Source organism: Ranitomeya variabilis, chromosome 1 (assembly GCF_051348905.1).
Source record: "Ranitomeya variabilis isolate aRanVar5 chromosome 1, aRanVar5.hap1, whole genome shotgun sequence".
In the NCBI taxonomy this organism is placed as follows: Eukaryota; Metazoa; Chordata; class Amphibia; order Anura; family Dendrobatidae; genus Ranitomeya; species Ranitomeya variabilis.
In genome coordinates, this window is record NC_135232.1 from 997,043,759 (window position 1) to 997,065,769 (window position 22,011).

Genomic DNA, 22,011 nt, shown 5'->3' on the forward strand with positions numbered 1-22,011 from the left:
AGGCCGAGGGTCCCCGCCCACCACAGCGGAGGCCGAGGGTCCCCGCCCACCACATCGGAGGCCGAGCGGTGCGGCCCCAAAAGTAAGCGCGCCCCCGGGTGCAAAAGTAAGCGCGCCCCCGGGTGCAAAAGTAAGCGCGCCCCCGGGTGCAAAAGTAAGCGCGCCCCCGGGTGCAAAAGTAAGCGCGCCCCCGGGTGCAAAAGTAAGCGCGCCCCCGGGTGCAAAAGTAAGCGCGCCCCCGGGTGCAAAAGTAAGCGCGCCCCCGGGTGCAAAAGTAAGCGCGCCCCCGGGTGCAAAAGTAAGCGCGCCCCCGGGTGCAAAAGTAAGCGCGCCCCCGGCCCCGGGTGCAAAAGTAAGCGCGCCCCCGGCCCCGGGTGCAAAAGTAAGCGCGCCCCCGGCCCCGGGTGCAAAAGTAAGCGCGCCCCCGGCCCCAGGTGCAAAAGTAAGCGCGCCCCCGGGTGCAAAAGTAAGCGCGCCCCCGGCCCCGGGTGCAAAAGTAAGCGCGCCCCCGGCCCCGGGTGCAAAAGTAAGCGCGCCCCCGGCCCCGGGTGCAAAAGTAAGCGCGCCCCCCAGTCCCGTGTGTGAAAAGTGCTGCTGTAAAGCTGGTAGCGCTGTTCAAGCACCATGTATTTCCTTCAGGAAATGCCCATCTAATATACAATTGCCTAGAATACTACTTCCTGCAATTTGTGCCAACTTCCGTGGCTTTGTCCGGAGCTAATGTCCGGAGCTAAGTGACGTCACCAGTGTCCTACACCCAGGCAGAGCACAGGGGCCCCAGGCAGAGCACAGTGGCCCCAGGCAGCATATGGGGCCCCAGGCAGAGCACAGTGGCCCCAGGCAGAGCACAGTGGCCCCAGGCAGAGCACAGTGGCCCCAGGCAGAGCACAGTGGCCCCAGGCAGAGCACAGTGGCCCCAGGCAGAGCACAGTGGCCCCAGGCAGAGCACAGTGGCCCCAGGCAGAGCACAGTGGCCCCAGGCAGAGCAACGGGGCCACAGGCAGAACACGGGGCCACAGGCAGAACACGGGGCCCCAGGCAGAACACGGGGCCCCAGGCAGAACACGGGGCCCCAGGCAGAGCACAGGGGCCCCAGGCAGCATATGGGGCCCCAGGCAGAGCACAGCGATATTTTGGACCACTGTGCGGTGTTTCAGACCCCCTGTGTGATGTCTGGGGCCCTGTTCTTAAGTATATTAAAGATTAAAGTAACATATATTAAAGTATATTATAGATCAAATTTGACACGTTTATGAGCACCATTGAGTGATATACTCAAGAATGACATAATTTTTCAACATTTTATGGTTTCAAACTGTAAACACTCAGAGTTTTTTTACTTCAACCAGAAAACCTTAACGGTTCATAAAAAACTTGACTGTTCAGGATATGATAAAAGTCATAGTATTCTGAATCTTTAACTTATAAAGATACCTTTACATGGGGTGATTATTGGTTCCAGAGAGGCTTTCGGCCGATAATCGTACACAAGGCTGGTGACAGGACAATACAATATAAACGTTCAAAGGTAAACACTGATAACATTAAAATCTAATATATAATTGCCTAGAATACTACTTCCGGCAATTTGTGCCAACTTCCGTGGCTTTGTCCGGAGATAAGTGACGTCACCAGCGTCCTACACCCGCTCAGGGTGGACAAAGATATATGCCTTCGTGGTGCGCGGCACTTTTCTGATTGGTTGCCGCCTGCCGCGAGCGACCAATCAGAAATGTGCCGTACTGTCAAGAATTGTCAAGAGCTGGTGAGTGCAGCCATTTTTTGTTCTTTCTTACTATTATTTATTAATTGTATTATTCTTACATTTGAATAAATAAAGTATATATGGATTCTAGACTCCCGATTCTTTAGAATCGGGCTGCCATCTAGTTATATATATTTACGATCTTAAAAATTTTAACCCCAGTGTGGTCAACAACCTGTGGCACTCCAGCTCGGTATACTACAACTCCCATCATGCCCTGACCTCCACAGGCTGTGACTACTAATTACAAGATGCAAGCAGACTCATCTGCCAATCAGGTAAGTGAAAATGTCAACTAGCAGCGTCTACATAACATGGTCTACACAACAACGGTGCATGGAGAGGTAATGGACAACAACATTTCTGCAAGTTGAAAGAAAATGATGCTTAATTGCAGACATTTGCCAAGAATACCAAATGAGCCATCACCCAGAATATAACCTGAGTACAGGGAACTGCCAGTACGATCGTGGAAGTCTAATGCTCACCTGTAATAGCCGATGTGATACTGGGTCTTGCTGTCCCCTACGATAATGGTCTGGAACTCAGGGGGGTCGTAGAAGTACCTCCAGTGCAAATTGTAATTAATGGCAGACTTCACCCCCTTGTGTTTGCTGGAAAGAATATCATACGGGCCGACAAGCTGGAGGCCGAGGCTGGAGTGAAGGGCATCTGAGGTAAAAGAAAAAAAAAGTCCAACTCTAAGTAATGGTGTAATATACACAGACTCCTTAAAGGGAACCTGTCACCCCGTTTTTTCCGTATGAGATAAAACTACTGTTAAATAGGGCCTGAGCTGTGCATTGCAATAGTGTATTTTGTGGACCCCGATTCCCCACCTATGCTGCCGAAATACGTTACCAAAGTAGTCGTTTTCGCCTGTCAATCAGGCTGGTCTGGTCAGATGGGCGTGGTGTCTTCCCCAGATCTTGCTTAGTTTTCCGTTGGTGGCGTAGTGGTGTGCGCATGTCCAAGGTCCCGAATCCACTGCACAGGGGAGTGAAAAGAGCGCAATGTGCACTATTTCATTGGTGATCGGTGGGGGCGGCCATCTTCCTTTGGCCGCGCGTGCGCAGAAGCGGCGTCCTGCTGGCCGCGGCTTCAGGAAAATGGTCGCGGGATGCCGCGCGTGCGCAGATGGAGATCGCGGCGGCCATTTTCCTGAAGCCGAGATGCGAACTCTGCTTCAGGAAAATGGCCGCCGCAATCTCCATCTGCGCACGCGCGGCATCCCGCGGCCATTTTCCTGAAGCCGCGGCCAGCAGAGCGCCGCTTCTGCGCACGCGCGGCCAAAGGAAGATGGCCGCCCCCACCGATCACCAATGAAATAGTGCACATTGCGCTCTGTTCACTCCCCTGTGCAGTGGATTCGGGACCTTGGACATGCGCACACCACTACGCCACCAACGGAAAACTAAGCAAGATCTGGGGAAGACACCACGCCCATCTGACCAGACCAGCCTGATTGACAGGCGAAAATGACTACTTTGGTAACGTATTTCGGCAGCATAGGTGGGGAATCGGGGTCCACAAAATACACTATTGTAATGCACAGCTCAGGCCCTATTTAACAGTAGTTTTCTCTCATACGGAAAAAACGGGGTGACAGGTTCCCTTTAAAGGGAACCTGTCACCCCGTTTTTTGAAGATGAGCTACAAATAGCGTTAAATAGGGGCAGAGCTGGGCGTTACATTAGTGTCTTTGTGTGCCTTTATTACCCACCTATGCTGCCGAAATACCTTTGTAAAGTCGCCGTTTTCTGCTGTCACTCACGCTGTTCTGGTCCTATGGGCGTGGTGACAGCGCTGTTTCTCCCCCAGAATCCTGCTCATCATTACGTTGGTGGCGTAGTGGTGTGCGCATGTCCAAAAGGCGAATCCACTGCCCAGGTGATGAAAAACAGCGCGATCTGCGCTATTCAGCCGTTTACCGGTGGGCGCGGCCATCTTTCCTGCGCAGATGGAGCGCTCTGCTGCCCGGGGCTTCAGGAAAATGGCCGCCGCGATCTCCATCTGCGCGCGTGCGGAATTCCGCGGCCATTTTCCTGAAGCCCCGGGCAGCAGAGCGCTCCATCTGCGCACGCGCGGCCACAGGAAAGATGGCCGCGCCCACCGGTAAATGGCTGAATAGCGCTGTATTTCATCACCTGGGCAGTGGATTCGCCTTTTGGACATGCGCACACCACTACGCCACCAACGGAATGATGAGCAGGATTCTGGGGGAGAAACAGCGCTGTCACCACGCCCATAGGACCAGACCAGCGTGAGTGACAGCAGAAAACGGCGACTTTACAAAGGTATTTCGGCAGCATAGGTGGGTAATAAAGGCACACAAAGACACTAATGTAACGCCCAGCTCTGCCCCTATTTAACGCTATTTTTAGCTCATCTTCAAAAAAACGGGGTGAAGGTTCCCTTTAATAAAAAGTTGTATACAATTTTGGCTTTTTATGGCCCAGATACAAATTTCTGGGGTGTAAGAAAATTGTGTTGTGTAACAGTTTCCCTAAGTTTGCAACTTTCTGCATTTTCAAGATAGATTTGCTCAGCTAATCAAATGGGGCGCAATGGAGGAGTGACCACACAGCTCGTCTAATTCATGACAAGTTGTGGCATACCTTCTACTAGAAAGCCTAAGATTAAGGCCATGTTCACACCTTCAGTATATAACATCGGTATTTGTATGCAGGAGTGATTGAAAAATACAGGAGTGGTGACGTGTTTCCATTATAATGCCCCCCCCCCCCCCCGGTGGTTCCACTCCTGGTTTTGCCTTACAGATACTGATGTGAAATACTGACCACATACTCAATGTGTGAACGTGGCCTAAGAGTATTAAGGGCAAGTTTACACAGGGCGTTTTTTTTTCTGCAGCAAAATCTGATCTTCATGGCAGGAAAGAAGCTGCGTCAAAAACGCAGGTTTAGGTGCGTTTTTTGGTGCGTTTTTTTTTCCTTTGTCCATGCATTTTCAGCAGCAAAAACGCAGCAAATAATGAAACCTGAGTTTTTCCTCAACACCCATTCAAGTCAATGGGTGAAAAAATGCAGCAAAACACTGAAAGAAGTGACATGCTCTATGTCCAAAAAATACTGAAAACAAACAATGTGTGGGCATGAGATTTCGGAAATCTCCTAGGCTTTGCTGGTACTGTAAAAAGCAGCTGAAAAGTAGCATTAAAAAACCCAGCAAAAACGCCGTGTGAACTTACCCGAAGACTTGTGGCGAGACACGCTAGTTGTCAGATGCTCCCGATTCATTAAGCGGCACGCACCTATAATGAATCGGGCGTGACTCACTCCAACATGCCCCCTCATCAAGACCACCGTTGACCACCGTTATTCATGGCAATCTTGATGAATCACGGCCTTTATATTTAATTCCATATTTTATTGAAATTGTAAGAAAACACATTAAAAATATATAACACCATATGGACAGCTTGAATAAGGCTGTCAGTATTGGGTTTGGAGACAAAACATCACTGTTCTTCAACTATATCAATAGTAAAAGAATAAAAATTGAAAATGTAGGCCCCTTAAAAAATAGTGAGGAAAGAATGGTTGTAGATGACGAGGAAAAAGCTAACATATTAAACACCACCTTCTCCACGGTATTCACGGTGGAAAATGAAATGCTAGGTGAAATCCCAAGAAACAATGAAAACCCTATATTAAGGGTCACCAGTCTAACCCAAGAAGAGGTGCGAAACCGGCTAAATAAGATTAAAATAGATAAATCTCCGGGTCCGGATGGCATACACCCACAAGTACTAAGAGAACTAAGTAATGTAATAGATAAACCATTATTTCTTATTTTTAGGGACTCTATAGCGACAGGGTCTGTTCCGCAGGACTGGCGCATAGCAAATGTGGTGCCAATATTCAAAAAGGGCTCTAAAAGTGAACCTGGAAATTATAGGCCAGTAAGTCTAACCTCTACTGTTGGTAAAATATTTGAAGGGTTTCTGAAGGATGTTATTTTGGATTATCTCAATGAGAATAACTGTTTAACTCCATATCAGCATGGGTTTATGAGAAATCGCTCCTGTCAAACCAATCTAATCAGTTTTTATGAAGAGGTAAGCTATAGGCTGGACCACGGTGAGTCATTGGACGTGGTATATCTCGATTTTTCCAAAGCATTTGATACCGTGCCACACAAGAGGTTGGTACACAAAATGAGAATGCTTGGTCTGGGGGAAAATGTGTGTAAATGGGTTAGTAACTGGCTTAGTGATAGAAAGCAGAGGGTGGTTATAAATGGTATAGTCTCCAACTGGGTCACTGTGACCAGTGGGGTACCGCAGGGGTCGGTATTGGGACCTGTTCTCTTCAACATATTCATTAATGATCTGGTAGAAGGTTTACACAGTAAAATATTGATATTTGCAGATGATACAAAACTATGTAAAGCAGTTAATACAAGAGAAGATAGTATTCTGCTACAGATGGATCTGGATAAGTTGGAAACTTGGGCTGAAAGGTGGCAGATGAGGTTTAACAATGATAAATGTAAGGTTATACACATGGGAAGAAGGAATCAATGTCACCATTACACACTGAATGGGAAACCACTGGGTAAATCTGACATGGAGAAGGACTTGGGGATCCTAGTTAATGATAAACTTACCTGGAGCAGCCAGTGCCAGGCAGCAGCTGCCAAGGCAAACAGGATCATGGGGTGCATTAAAAGAGGTCTGGATACACATGATGAGAGCATTATACTGCCTCTGTACAAATCCCTAGTTAGACCGCACATGGAGTACTGTGTCCAGTTTTGGGCACCGGTGCTCAAGAAGGATATAATGGAACTAGAGAGAGTACAAAGGAGGGCAACAAAATTAATAAAGGGGATGGGAGAACTACAATACCCAGATAGATTAGCGAAATTAGGATTATTTAGTCTAGAAAAAAGACGACTGAGGGGGCGATCTAATAACCATGTATAAGTATATAAGGGGACAATACAAATATCTCGCTGAGGATCTGTTTATACCAAGGAAGGTGACGGGCACAAGGGGGCATTCTTTGCGTCTGGAGGAGAGAAGGTTTTTCCACCAAAATAGAAGAGGATTCTTTACTGTTAGGGCAGTGAGAATCTGGAATTGCTTGCCTGAGGAGGTGGTGATGGCGAACTCAGTTGAGGGGTTCAAGAGAGGCCTGGATGTCTTCCTGGAGCAGAACAATATTGTATCATACAATTATTAGGTTCTGTAGAAGGACGTAGATCTGGGGATTTATTATGATGGAATATAGGCTGAACTGGATGGACAAATGTCTTTTTTCGGCCTTACTAACTATGTAACTATGTAACTATATCAATAACTGATGAATAAACAAGTTTTTTTCCCTACACTTCCAAAAGCCATAACTATACTATCAATAAAGTAGTATGAGGTTTTGGTTTTTTTAGGACGAGATAGAATGAATGGTGCCATTCAAAACTACCGTATCATGTACTGAAAATTCCACCAGTTTTTCGGGTTTTGTTTTTATGGCACCAAAAATGACCTGGTTGCTGTAATTGTACTGACCTGGAGGTATAGGTGTATATATACCGTATATACTCATGTATAAGCAGACCCGAGTATAAGCCAAGAAAAACTGAGAAAACTTATTGACTCAAGTATAAGCCAGGTATGCATGGCTCCTTATCCCCCGTCCTTGTATGCACGGCTCATACTGAAACTGAAACTTAACATGGACAAAACAGAATTCATCATCTTTCCCCCATCTCACGCGACCCCCCCCCCCCCCCCCCCCCCCAACGAACCTATCCATTACAGTAAATGGCTGCCCACTCTCCCCAGTCCCACAAGCTCGCTGTCTCGGGGTAATCCTTGACGCTGATCTCTCCTTCAAACCACATATCCAAGCCCTTTCCACTTCCTGCCGACTTCAACTCAAAAATATTTCCCGAATCCGTACATTCCTCAACCAAGAATCTGCAAAAACCCTAGTCCATGCCCTCATCATCTCCTGCCTCGACTACTGTAACCTCCTGCTCTGTGGCCTCCCCTCTAACACTCTCGCACCCCTCTAATCTATTCTAAACTCTGCTGCCCGACTAATCCACCTGTCCCCCAGCTATTCCCCGGCCTCTCCCCTCTGTCAATCCCTTCACTGGCTCCCCATTGCCCAGAGACTCCAGTACAAAACCCTAACCATGACGTACAAAGCCATCCACAACCTGTCTCCTCCATACATCTGTGACCTCGTCTCCCGGTACTTACCTACACGCAACCTCCAATCCTCACAAGATCTCCTTCTCTACTCCCCTCTTATCTCCTCTCCCCACAATCGTACACAAGATTTCTCTCGCGTATCACCCCTACTCTGGAACTCTCTACCACAACCAGGGTGGAGTGGATTTGATTTAAATCTAACTGATTTAAATCACGATTTAAATCACTAGTCAGTAAGGCTTGATTTAAATCAGTGATTTAAATCAAAGTTTCTACCTAAACTAGTTCTTGCTACTTTAACATGCAAGTAGATGAAGATTTTTAGAATCATTTTTTATATTACTTTTTTCTCCCCAGTTTAATGGGTTAATCATTCATATTTAGACACCACTGTTCTGTTGTACTTAGGAAGGAGAAAAATAATCCTGACCTTAACAACAATTTAAAATAGATTTATTCAACTGAAACAACAACAACATTACAGCATAAGTTATTTGCTTAAACAAACATCCAAATTTGTTAACTAATTTGGCTAAACAAAATATATATATATTTTAAGAAACTTAGACTGTCAGCCCAGCCGACACATGAAAAACTTAAATACTACTATCCCTGCTGTCCTCTGTAGCTCACTTGTCGTCATCTTCATCATCATCATCTTCTTTGTTCCTATTCATAATCTGGAAAAGAAAAACAAGCTTTCCTGCTTTATTGGGTCACAACCGATTTCTCAATTTAGAATGAATGAGTCCAAAGGAAGAGAATATTCTTTCAACGCCTGCAGAAGAAGCTACTGCTGTTAAAAGTGAAATCATTACTTGAACAGTCTCTAAATCCAAGCGCTTAAGTGACTTCCACCAGTTTACTGGTGTGACCTTCCTTAAAATATCTTCAGCAAACATATTTCTTGAATGGTTCCCCCTTAGCTCTGAAGTTTATTATAGTTGGCATTAAAGATGGATGATTGCTGGATACCCATGTCATAGCTAACTCCTCTTCCTCAGCACTTAGGTTTTGACCCTGATATTGGATATTGACAATATTTGCCAAAAAATGAGCTGGAGTCAGTGCTTGTCCCATTCGTTTGTTTACTGCTTTTAATTTAATTCTGTCCATGTGTAGTTCTGTTTTTAAGTGTTCACTCAGTTCCTTCCAAATTTCAACAGCATCCGCAATAAAACAGCTATTTTTCTGTATTTTGTTTAAATCTTGAGAGATGGGTTTCAGGAAGCTCAGCATATGTTCAACATTTCTCTTAAGCCCAATGTTGAGGATTTTGGCCGTGACAGTGCCATCTATTTTATCTCGATTTTCTTCACAAAGTGTCATCAGAATAGGCCAGTTTTTGATATACTGCTCAAAACAGTCCACCACAGAGTTCCATCTAACATCTTGTGGGAGCGTTAGCTTGGTTCCACCCATCCTTTTCAGAGCTGCTGCAGCAAAATGATTATTACGGAAGTATTTAGCAATTTCAACAACATTAGCCTTTATTTCTGGAACACTTAAGTCTTTGGCTAAGAGGTGCAGCAAATGAGCACTGCAACCATATGTTATTAGCAGCTTTGTATTCCCTCCCTGCTCTTCTAAATCTCTTCTCATCTTGGATACGTTTGCAGCATTGTCAGTGACCAAACTGCGTACTAGACATTTGAATTTTTGTTCACATGTCGTTATAGCTTTTACTGCCACTTCTTGTAAGTATTCTGCTGTGTGTGCATTTCCTGACGTATCAGTTGTTTGTACAAGGAAGACTTTACCTTCTTCTGTTGTTATACAAGCACATACAATAGGATCATTGTGGACATTACTCCACCCATCAATACTTAGGTTAACAATTTTACCCTCCAGAGCTGTTGCACATTGCTCCATTTCTCTGTCATACACTTGATCCAGCAGTTTCCCTGCAACATCAGCTCTGCTGGGTGGACTGTATCCTGGTCTCAGTGACTGAACCATATTCATGAAATGTGGGTTCTCAGTCAGACGGAAAGAAGAGTTTGTTGCATAAATAAACTGGGCAATTTTTTCATCAATCAACTCTTTTTCTAATCTGCTAGTTCTTATCACAAACCTATCTATGGTGGTTCCAGGAGGTAAAGGTTTTTTCTTCCTTTTGGGTGATGGTGATATGTGGCTGTGGGTGTCTGATGATGCTGCTGCTAATGAAGCACTATCCTGGATGGATAACTCTGAAACTGTAGAACAGGATGATGGTGATCTTGGAGGTGGATAGTTTCCAGAATCCATGAATTCCCCTAAACAAAAAAAGTCAATGCTGTTATTTTATTGTTTATACAATTTCTGCTTATTGTACACAACACATCACTGCCCCTGCCCCAAAAGGAAATTTGTTTTTCTTCATAACTGTACCAAATGACAGTAACATGCAGTAATAATAAGAAATATAATTTTTCTCACACATGACAGTTCAGTCTTTAGAAATAGGATTCAATAAAAATGTTTACCAACCTGAAGATCCTGCCTGTTCAGAAGTGTTTCTTTGGTCATCTTCATCACCGCACTTCTCATGATGTTGCCTTATTTGCGCCACCAGGCCTTGCATCTCTTTGTTGCATCGTTTGCATTTTGCACGCATGCCTGCCTTACCGATAGGCGAAGGAGCTTCATTAAAATATTCCCAAACTGGGTCTCTTTTACGGCCTGCTGCCATTATAAGGAAAGAATGTAATAAACCTCAGATCGTATCGTACACACAAACAGATCCAGACTTGTCTGTCTGTGGCTATGCTGCAGTATTGTGCTCAAAGTTTCACTTTCATTTTCTTGTCTGCTTGCCCTTCCTCCTCCTCACACTTAGATTCACATTCTTCTTGTGTTGTGCAGATCTATTCCACTCCAAACAATCAGAAACATATTGTCTAACTTCTTGGACTTGGCACTGAAGGGGTTGATTCTGTATTCATAGGTTTGTAGAATAGGATTAAGGTCTTTTTCTCAACTCTATTCATGTTGTAACTTTTGCCGTGAAGAAGAGGCTGGGACCTCTGCAGAGTCAAATTCATTTTGAGAACTGCGTAAGTAAAGCGAGCGTCTGTGATAATATAGGAGAGAAACTGCCCACTAATCCTACAGAAACCTCTGGAAGAGCATGGCATTGTGAATGTTACACATATACAGCCTTTATTCTACTGAGTTAAACAACTCAGCTTTATCTCATGATGGAAGAACCTTTGGATGGTAAAATATTTTCCTCAAAAAGCAGTTTATTGAAAAAAATCCGATTTAAATCCAAAAAACCCGATTTTTTTTTTTTTAAAAAAAAAAAACATTGATTTTTATCCACCCTGACCACAACACATCAGACTCTCGCCTACCATCGAAACCTTCAAAAAGAGCCTGAAGACCCATCTCTTCCGACAAGCCTACAACCTGCAGTAACCACCGATCAACCAAACCGCTGCAAGACCAGCTCACTATCCTCACCCATCCCTTGTAGATTGTGAGCCTTCGCGGGCAGGGTCCTCACTCCTCCTGTACCAGTTATGACTTGTATTGTTTAAGAATATTGTACTTGTTTTTATTATGTATACCCCTCCTCACATGTAAAGCGCCATGGAATAAACGGCGCTATAACAATAAATAATAATAATAATAATATATATAAACACACATCCTACTTACCTTCCCTGTGCGCCATCGATGCATCTTGTTCCGGTGCCAGCAATTCAGGCCAAGCGATCATGGGTACCACTCATTAAGGTAATGAATATTCAATCCATGCCTATGGGAGTGGAGAGGGGTGAATATTCATCAAAATGAGCGGGCACCCGTGCTAGCCCGGTAGCTGCTGGACACCAGCGGCTGTAACTGTGCGCGCTATAAGAAATGAATATTCATTGCCAGCGCAGTGAATATTCATTTCTCTTTAGCAGGGGAGCACAGGCTTTAGCTGTAGCTGCCGGCTCCTGCCTGTCACCCACTGCCCCTCCTACCCGCCGTCTTTCTGGGACAATGACTTGCGTATAAGCAGAGGGGGACCTTTTCAGCACAAAAAAAAAAAAAAAGGGCTGAAAAACTCGGCTTATACGGCATTTGTGTTGCCATCTTGTGAGACCCATAACTTATTTTGATGTGTGAGTGCTTGTTTTTTTTGTGGGCCCCCCTGACATTTTTGTGTGATCGATTTAGATTTATTTTAAAACATATCTTTTCATTTTTTGCCCCTTTAACACCTTCCCGACATTTGAGGTATATATTTACCCATCATGGTCCAGAAGTAATAACCGACCGGTAGAGTGTGTGCGGGTGATCACAGCCTGGTGTCAGCTGATTCTGATAGTGCCAGGAGAGGGGCCCACACTGCTCCAGGCACTTTAACTCAGTAAATGCTGCAATCGATATCAATAGCAGCAATTAGCAGGCATGCAGACGGAGGGAGCCCCTCTGCCCTCCAATCAGCACCCTCGGAGGCTCAATCGTTGCCAAGATAACCAGATGTGGTCATGACGACATCCGGGTCACCAGAGCTAGCAAACTTACTACAGCATTCTCAAATCATGGTGTAGCAAGTTTGTCTATCAGTGCAGCGCTGACAGTTTGTAAAGCATAGCAGTGCTCCCAGATAAGTATGCTTTATAAGCGATCAGACTGCAATAAAGTCCCATAGCGGAACAGAGTGAAAAATTTATATATATATATATATATATATATATATATATATATATATATATATATATATATATATATATATATATTTTTTTTTTTTTTTATACAGTACAGACCAAAAGTTTGGACACACCTTCTCATTTAAAGATTTTTCTGTATTTTCATGACTATGAAAATTTGTACATTCACACTGAAGGCATCAAAACTATGAATTAACACGTGTGGAATTATATACTTAACAAATAAGTGTGAAACAAATGAAAATATGTCTTATATTCTAGGTTCTTCAAAGTAGCCACCTTTTGCTTTGATGACTGCTTTGCACACTCTTGGCATTCTCTTGATGAGCTTCAAGAGGTAGTCACCGGGATTGGTCTTCCAACAATCTTGAAGGAGTTCCCAGAGAACTGTGTGGCATTGACCTGGTCTCTAATCTGAGCTGCTGTTAACCTGCGATTTCTGAGGCTGGTAACTCGGATAAACTTATCCTCAGAAGCAGAGGTGACTCTTGGTCTTCCTTTCCTGGGGCGGTCCTCATGGGAGCCAGTTTCTTTGTAGCACTTGATGGTTGTTGCCACTGCATTTGGGGACACTTTCAAAGTTTGCCCAATTTTTCAGACTGACTGACCTTCATTTCTTAAAGTAATGATGGCCACTCTTTTTTACTTAGAATTTGTATTATGGCAAGAAAAAAGCAGCTAACAGTCTATTCAGTAGCACAACACAACTGATGGTCCCAACACCGTTTATAAGGCAAGAAATCCCACTTATTAAACCTGACAGGGCACACCTGTGAAGTGAAAACCATTCCCGGTGACTACCTCTTGAAGCTCATCAAGAGAATGCCAAGAGTGTGCAAAGCAGTCATCAAAGCAAAAGGTGGCTACAATATAAGACATATTTTCAGTTGTTTCACACTTTTTTGTTAAGTATATAATTCCACATGTGTTAATTCATAGTTTTGATGCCCTCAGTGTGAATGTACAATTTTCATAGTCATGAAAATACAGAAAAATCTGAGAAGGTGTGTCCAAACTTTTGGTCTGTACTGTATATCTCCCATGAATAAATATTTTTATGGAAAAAAAGTACACATTTGGCATCAGAATGACCCGACCTATAAAAAACAGTCCCACTAGTTTAACCCCTTAAGGCTATGTCTCCACGTTCAGGATGGCCGGCGGTATCGCCGCAGCGGCGAAGCCGCTCGGCGCTAAGCCCCGCCCCTTCTGGGACGCGATCATGCCGGATGTGTTAACTCTTCACATCAGGGATGATCGCTCTGTCCCATAGGGCCCTGTGATATGCCTTGCGGGGACGCTGCGTCCCCGCAAGGTGTACGGACATGCTGCGATCTGAAAAGACGCGCAGCATGTCCGGAGTCGCAGGGCCGCCGCGTGCGGGTTTCCACGCATAGTGGAGACGGGATTTCATAAAATCCCCTCCACTATGCTGGAACATCTGGACGCTGCTTGTTTGACGCTGCAGCTCTGCGCAGCGTCAAACAAGCAGCGTTTTCTGACCGTGGAAACATACCCTTAGTGAGGCAAAAAAAAATAAATAAATAAAAAAATAAAAAAAAAAAAAACACAATGCTTTTATCGGCATACTGCCTAACGAAAAGTTGAATAAAACACAAACAAAAAGACAAATGTAAATATGGCATCTCTGAATAAGTCATCTTGCACCAGAGCCCACATCAAAGGGAGGGAGTTTGACATCAGCGTACATTTACGCCCGACGTCGGAAAGTAGTTAATGTATTAATAATTTTAAATTCCGATTACGTGTATGACACAAGGTTGTGGAGTCAATAAGCCAAACCTCCAACTCCACAGCACTGGTCACCACTAAGCAAGTACATAAAGTGCAGCACAGATTCATCTCATGTAAAAGCAGAGATCCTTAGATCAGGAACTGACATTTAGGGTATGTGCACACGCTGTGGATTCTCTGCGGATCCGCAGCGTTTTTTGCAGTGCAGAAACGCTGCAGATCCGCAATTTACAGTACAATGTAAATCAGTAAGAAAAAAAAAATGCTGTGCACACTTTGCGGAAAATCCGCTGCGGAAACGCTGCGGTTTTAAAGAAATAGCATGTCAATTATTTTTTGTGAATCTGCAGCGTTTTTGTACGCATTCCATTATAGAAAACCGCAGGGGTAAAAAACCGCAGCAAATCCGCAAGAAAACCGCACAAAAAAAGGCTGCGGAACTGCACAAAAAACCGCAGGTGCGTTTTCTGCCAGGAGAGACAGAATCCGCACCAGAAATTCCTAAGCCGAATCTGCAACGTGTGCACATAGCCTTATAGGACATTTCATAACTTTCCCAAATTATTAGGAAAACATTTACTGCACATCCTGCATTGTACTACTGAACCCAATTATATAGAGATAGAGCTATTGACTGCACCAAAGTGGACACCTACTCCACAGCCTTGGTATTAAATATCTTTATGAATATGTTTTGTTTTTTTAAACTCCGCATCTTGGTGCTGCCACTTTTATATGCCAATGTGTAAGGCTAAGTGCACACGTTGCAGAAATTTCCGCTGCAATTCTGCAACTCCTGCCGCGGATATATCGCATGCGGAATTGGCATGCATCTTCCTGCTGAACACTAGCGTTTTGCAAGCATAATTAGCCTGCAGAATGCTAGCGTTTTCCAAGCGATCTGTAGCATTGCTTGGAAAACTGATTGACAGGTTGGTCACACTTGTCAAGCATAGTGTTTGACAAGTGTGACCAACTTTTTACTATTGATACTGCCTATGCAGCATCAATAGTAAAAAGATGTTAAAAAAAAAAAAATGGTTATACTCACCTTCTGATGGCCCTCAATCTCCTCAGCGGTGCACGCGGCGGCTTCCGTTCCTATAGATGCTTTGTGTGCAGGACCTGCAATGACGTCATACAAAGCATCCATGGGAACGGAAGCGGCCGCGTGCACCGCTGAGAGGCGGGAGGACTCCGGGGGCCATCAGAAGGTGAGTATATCACTTTTTTTTTTTTTAACAATTATATGGTGCCCAGTCTGTGGAGGAGAGTTTCCTCTCCTCCACCCTGGGTACCAACCGCACATGATCCGCTTACTTCCCACATAGCCACATGTGGGAAGTAAGCAGATCAAAGCATTCCTATGTGTGCGGAATCCCCACGATTCCGCAAATTAATGAACATGCTGCGTTTTTTCCTGGAATGCGTTTCCGCTCAGGAAAACAACGCAGCATGTGCACAAAAAATGTGGATTGCATTCTATTAAATAGGATGCTTAATGTGAGCGGGTTTTTTTTCGCGGTTTTATAGCGAAAAAAAAACACGACGTGTGCACACAGCCTAAGAGTGAGATCACAACACCAGCAAGGGAAAAACAGTACCCCAAGCTATGGGAGACTGCGGACAGTATCTGACCCCACCTCCAATGCCTGCACCTACCTCAGCGGGGAATTGGGCACACTGTCAGGATTCACAATTGTGTAGTCACACAGTCACTGCAGACTTGTATCCAATCGCTGGACAACTCCTTTAAGCATCATTAGATTGAGAAGTAGGGTGGGAGAGGATACACCAATATAATTAGAACTGCTCCCACAGAAGTGAATGGCGACACACTGAGCATTTACCACACAAGGAACCAACAATAAATAACATAATGAACATATTACGCCTTGGTGTCCTACCACAGGGCTCATCTGGACTGATCCCAGCACAAAATGTCCAGAACTGATAGAAGTCATCCGGCATAGTGAGTTTATACAAGGTCTCCACCTCCTGCCGCAGGCCGAGCGGTACGTCCGACTGATCAGAGCGCCTTTTCTTAACATCTTCAGTTACTTTATCATGAGTCTGCAGATAAAGGTACAAGACATTAGCTGGAAACCACTGTGGGCCAGTGCTCAGTGTGTGATCGGGGAACAACAGTCTCGGAAACTGCACTGTAGCTGCCCAAGCCTTCTCCCTGGAGACAATTATGTGCCATAAATAGCAAAAAGGGCGGTGAGGACCCAACCCACCCCCCACGGGGCAGAGCAGAGCCAACACGACCCGTCCCGTCCCCCGCGGGGCACAATACACGACGCGACGCGTCCCCCGCGGGGCACGGCGGACCCGACCCGTCCCCCGCGGGGCACGGCGGACCCGACCCGTCCCCCGCGGGGCACGGCGGACCCGACCCGTCCCCCGCGGGGCACGGCGGACCCGACCCGTCCCCCGCGGGGCACGGCGGACCCGACCCGTCCCCCGCGGGGCACGGCGGACCCGACCCGTCCCCCGCGGGGCACGGCGGACCCGACCCGTCCCCCGCGGGGCACGGCGGACCCGACCCGTCCCCCGCGGGGCACGGCGGACCCGACCCGTCCCCCGCGGGGCACGGCGGACCCGACCCGTCCCCCGCGGGGCACGGCGGACCCGACCCGTCCCCCGCGGGGCACGGCGGACCCGACCCGTCCCCCGCGGGGCACGGCGGACCCGACCCGTCCCCCGCGGGGCACGGCGGACCCGACCCGTCCCCCGCGGGGCACGGCGGACCCGACCCGTCCCCCGCGGGGCACGGCGGACCCGACCCGTCCCCCGCGGGGCACGGCGGACCCGACCCGTCCCCCACGGGGCACGGCGGACCCGACCCGTCCTCCACGGGGCACGGCGGACCCGACCCGTCCTCCACGGGGCACGGCGGACCCGACCCGTCCTCCACGGGGCACGGCGGACCCGACCCGTCCTCCACGGGGCACAGCGGACCCGACCCGTCCCCCACGGGGCACAGCGGACCCGACCCGTCCCCCGCAGGGCACAACACACGACCTGTCCTCCACAGGGCACAGCGGACCCGACCTGTCCTCCACAGGGCACAGCGGACCCGACCCGTCCCCCGCGGGCACAGCAAGGATCTATCACATGTACAAGCTGCAGGTGTAAGACACAGGAGCTCATATATGATCAGCCAATCAGATCACTTGGCCCACTCCCTAAATCACCCTGAACACATAAAATCTGAGTGCTGATTGGCTGCTAGACGTAATAATAGTCTTTATTTTTTATATAGCGATAACATATTCCGCAGCGCTTTACAGTTTGCACACATTCTCATACATACATAACTGAGGAATTCAGCGGCGATACTACACCGGGGCCACCGTACATGCGTCCTCCCTGTCCAGCTGCTGGGGAACAACAAGTCCCAGCATAACCTGCCTGTACCGCACAGTCGCACGGCGCATCCCCCTCACCTGTTGCTCGGCTTGCGGTGCTCTTTTCCCGCCTCCCGCCATGTCAGACTCTTTGCTTGGCGCGCCTGGTTGTCTTGACGTCATCACTGTCGTCCTGTGTGTTCCCGCCTCTATCCGGAGCGAGCACGCACTGCGCTTATATGTATACCGACAGACTGCTAGGACGGGGGACATATTGGTTGGGGCAAAGGGATATTACATTGCATACACGGAGACCAGACGCGTTATTACGGTACATGGAGCAGATGACTTCAGCAATACGCTCGGTCTTGATATAATCGCCACTGCTGCCACTAGAGAGCGATAGAGTGACATACGTTTTCATTGGCGCATAATGCATACACCGTGACTATGGTGGAGCAGTGTGTACAGAACCCTGTGCTGTGTAGTGTCTACCTGAGCTTATGTGAGGATTCTACACCAGCACACATGGGCACAGCCGCCAGCACACATGGGCACAGCCTCCAGCATACATGGGCACAGCCTCCAGCATACATGGGCACAGCCGCCAGCACACATGGGCACAGCCGCCAGCACACATGGGCACAGCCGCCAGCACACATGGGCACAGCCTCCAGCATACATGGGCACAGCCTCCAGCATACATGGGCACAGCCGCCAGCACACATGGGCACAGCCGCCAGCACACATGGGTACAGCCTCCAGCATATATGGGCACAGCCGCCAGCACACATGGGCACAGCCTCCAGCATACATGGGCACAGCCGCCAGCACACATGGGCACAGCCTCCAGCATACATGGGCACAGCCGCCAGCACACATGGGCACAGCCTCCAGCATACATGGGCACAGCCGCCAGCATACATGGGCACAGCCGCCAGCACACATGGGCACAGCCTCCAGCATACATGGGCACAGCCGCCAGCACACATGGGCACAGCCGCCAGCATACATGGGCACAGCCGCCAGCACACATGGGCACAGCCTCCAGCATACATGGGCACAGCCGCCAGCACACATGGGCACAGCCGCCAGCACACATGGGCACAGCCGCCAGCATACATGGGCACAGCCTCCAGCACACATGGGCACAGCCGCCAGCACACATGGGCACAGCCTCCAGCATACATGGGCACAGCCGCCAGCACACATGGGCAGAGCCTCCAGCATACATGGGCACAGCCTCCAGCATACATGGGCACAGCCTCCAGCATACATGGGCACAGCCGCCAGCACACATGGGCACAGCCTCCAGCATACATGGGCACAGCCGCCAGCACACATGGGCACAGCCTCCAGCATACATGGGCACAGCCGCCAGCACACATGGGCACAGCCTCCAGCACACATTGGCACAGCTATCCGCACACATGGGCACAGCCTCCAGCACACATGAGCACAGCCGCCAGCATACATGGGCACAGCCTCCAGCACACATGGGCACAGCCTCCAGCATACATGGGTACAGCCACCAGCACACATGGGCACAGCCTCCAGCACACATGGGCACAGCTACCAGCACACATGGGCACAGCCTCCAGCACACATGAGCACAGCCTCCAGCACACATGGGCACAGCCGCCAGCACACATGGGCACAGCCTCCAGCACACATTGGCACAGCTATCCGCACACATGGGCACAGCCTCCAGCACACATGGGCACAGCCGCCAGCATACATGGGCACAGCCTCCAGCACACATGGGCACAGCCACCAGCACACATGGGCACAGACTCCAGCATACATGGGTACAGCCACCAGCACACATGGGCACAGCCTCCAGCACACATGGGCACAGCTACCAGCACACATGGGCACAGCCTCCAGCACACATGAGCACAGCCTCGAGCACACATGGGCACAGCCGCCAGCACACATGGGCACAGCCTCCAGCACACATGAGCACAGCCTCCAGCACACATGGGCACAGCCGCCAGCACACATGGGCACAGCCTCCAGCACACATTGGCACAGCTATCCGCACACATGGGCACAGCCTCCAGCACACATGGGCACAGCCGCCAGCATACATGGGCACAGCCTCCAGCACACATGGGCACAGCCACCAGCACACATGGGCACAGACTCCAGCATACATGGGTACAGCCACCAGCACACATGGGCACAGCCTCCAGCACACATGGGCACAGCTACCAGCACACATGGGCACAGCCTCCAGCACACATGAGCACAGCCTCCAGCACACATGGGCACAGCCGCCAGCACACATAGGCACAGCCTCCAGCACACATGGGCACAGCCGCCAGAACACATGGGAACAGCCTCCAGCACATATGGGCACAGCCTCCAGCATACATGGGCACAGACGCCAGCAGATATGGGCACAGACGCCAGCACACATAGGCACAGGCTTCCACACTCATGGGCACAGCCTCCAGCATACATGGGCACAGCCACCAGCACACATAGGCACAGCCTCCAGCACACATGAGCACAACCACCAGCACATATGGGCACAGCCTCCAGCACACATGGGCACAGCCTCCAGCACACATGGGCACAGCTGCCAGCACATATGGGCACAGCCGCCAGCACACATAGGCACAGCCTCCAGCATACATGGGCACAGCCACCAGCACACATGGGCACAGTCTCCAGCACACATGGGCACAGCTGCCAGCACACATGGGCACAGCTGCCAGCACATATGGGCACAGCTGCCAGCACACATAGGCACAGCCTCCAGCATACATGGGCACAGCCACCAGCACACATGGGCACAGTCTCCAGCACACATGGGCACAGCCTCCAGCACACATGGGCACAGCCGCCAGCACACATGGGAACAGCCTCCAGCATACATGGGCACACAGCCGCGAGCACACATGGGCACACAGCCTCCAGCATACATGGGCACATCCACCAGTGATGGCCACGGTCTGACACCGTGTGCAGCCTTAGCACTTGCTTCATGTGTTTACAGGATGCACTTGGTGAGGCAAATTCCAGGATCGCCGAGCGGAGATGGAAGCGATCCCGCTCTGCTGACCACTTCACTGCATATTATTATTATTTATTATTATTATTTATTTATACATACAATTATGCATACAAGCAGTCCCTCGCCAGCTTCAAGTCCACGCTCACTGCCGCAAAACAAACTTCTCATATCCTCCCTTTCTCACAACCCTAAACAGCTTTTCAACACTTTCAATTCTCTACTCCGTCCCCCAGTACCTCCTCCCTCCCCTCTCATTTCTGCTGAAGACTTTGCCTCTTTCTTTAATCTGAAGATCGATACAATCAGAGAAAGCCTTGGCCCACAGCGCCCAATGCCCCTCTTAGCTACTCAACCCTGTTCCTCCAAAACCAGCTTCTCCACCATGGCAGAAGACCAGCTCTCCACCCTCCTGTCAAGATCACACCTCACCACCTGCACGCTCAACCCGCTCCTGTCCCACCTCATCCCTAAGCTTACCACGATCTTCATCCCAACCCTAACTCACCTCTTCAACCTCTCACTCACAACAGGTGTCTTCCCCTCATCCTTTAAGCATGCCAAGATCACACCCTTCCTCAAAAAGCCTCCCTTGACCCATCCTCTCTGTCTAGCTATCGCCTGATATCTCTCCTCCCTTATGCCTCCAAATTACTGGAACAACACGTCCATCTTGAACTGTCCTCCCACCTCTCCTCCTGATCCCTCTTTGACCGGTTACAATCTGGCTTCCGACCCCATCACTCAACTGAAACTGCCCTAACTAAAGTCACCAATGACCTGCTAACTGCCAAGAGCAAGCGACACTACTCTGTCCTCCTTCTCCTGGACCCGCCTTCTGCCTTCGACATCTGCTACAGATTCTCTCATCTCTTGGCATCACAGACTTGGCCCTATCCTGCATCTCGTCATATCTGACAGACCGAACATTCAGTGTCTCCCTTCCCCATGCCACCTCCTCTCTTCGCCCCTTGTCTGTCGGTGTTCCTCAAGGCTCTGTTCTAGGACCCCTACTCTTCTCCATCTACACCTTCGGCCTGGGACAACTCATAGAATCCCACGGTATGCAGTACCATCTCTACGCCGATGGCATGCAGATCTACCTATCCGGACCTGACCTCACCTCCTTACCAAAATCCCACACTGTCTGCTATCTCAGCCTTCTTCTCCGCTCGCTTTCTAAAACTGAACATGAACAAAACAGAATTCATCATCTTTTCCCCATCTCACTCTACCTCTCCACCAGACCTATCAATGTCAATGGCTGCTCACTTTCCCCAGTC

The 22,011-nt window shown here is 48.6% G+C and overlaps 1 protein-coding gene across 1 annotated transcript in view; it reads right to left on the reverse strand.

The window, feature by feature from the left end:
* HPF1 (histone PARylation factor 1) overlaps positions 1-17,962 on the reverse strand; it is a 37,026-nt gene extending 19,064 nt beyond the window's left edge. The window contains exons 1-3 of the mRNA XM_077279498.1: positions 17,809-17,962; positions 16,264-16,429; positions 2,254-2,437 (exon numbers count right to left, since the gene is read on the reverse strand). Coding sequence (XP_077135613.1) covers positions 2,254-2,437; positions 16,264-16,429; positions 17,809-17,892 — 434 coding nt within the window. The 5' untranslated portion in view covers positions 17,893-17,962. The remainder of the gene's footprint in view (positions 1-2,253; positions 2,438-16,263; positions 16,430-17,808) is intronic.
* Between the last annotated feature and the right edge of the window lie 4,049 nt (positions 17,963-22,011).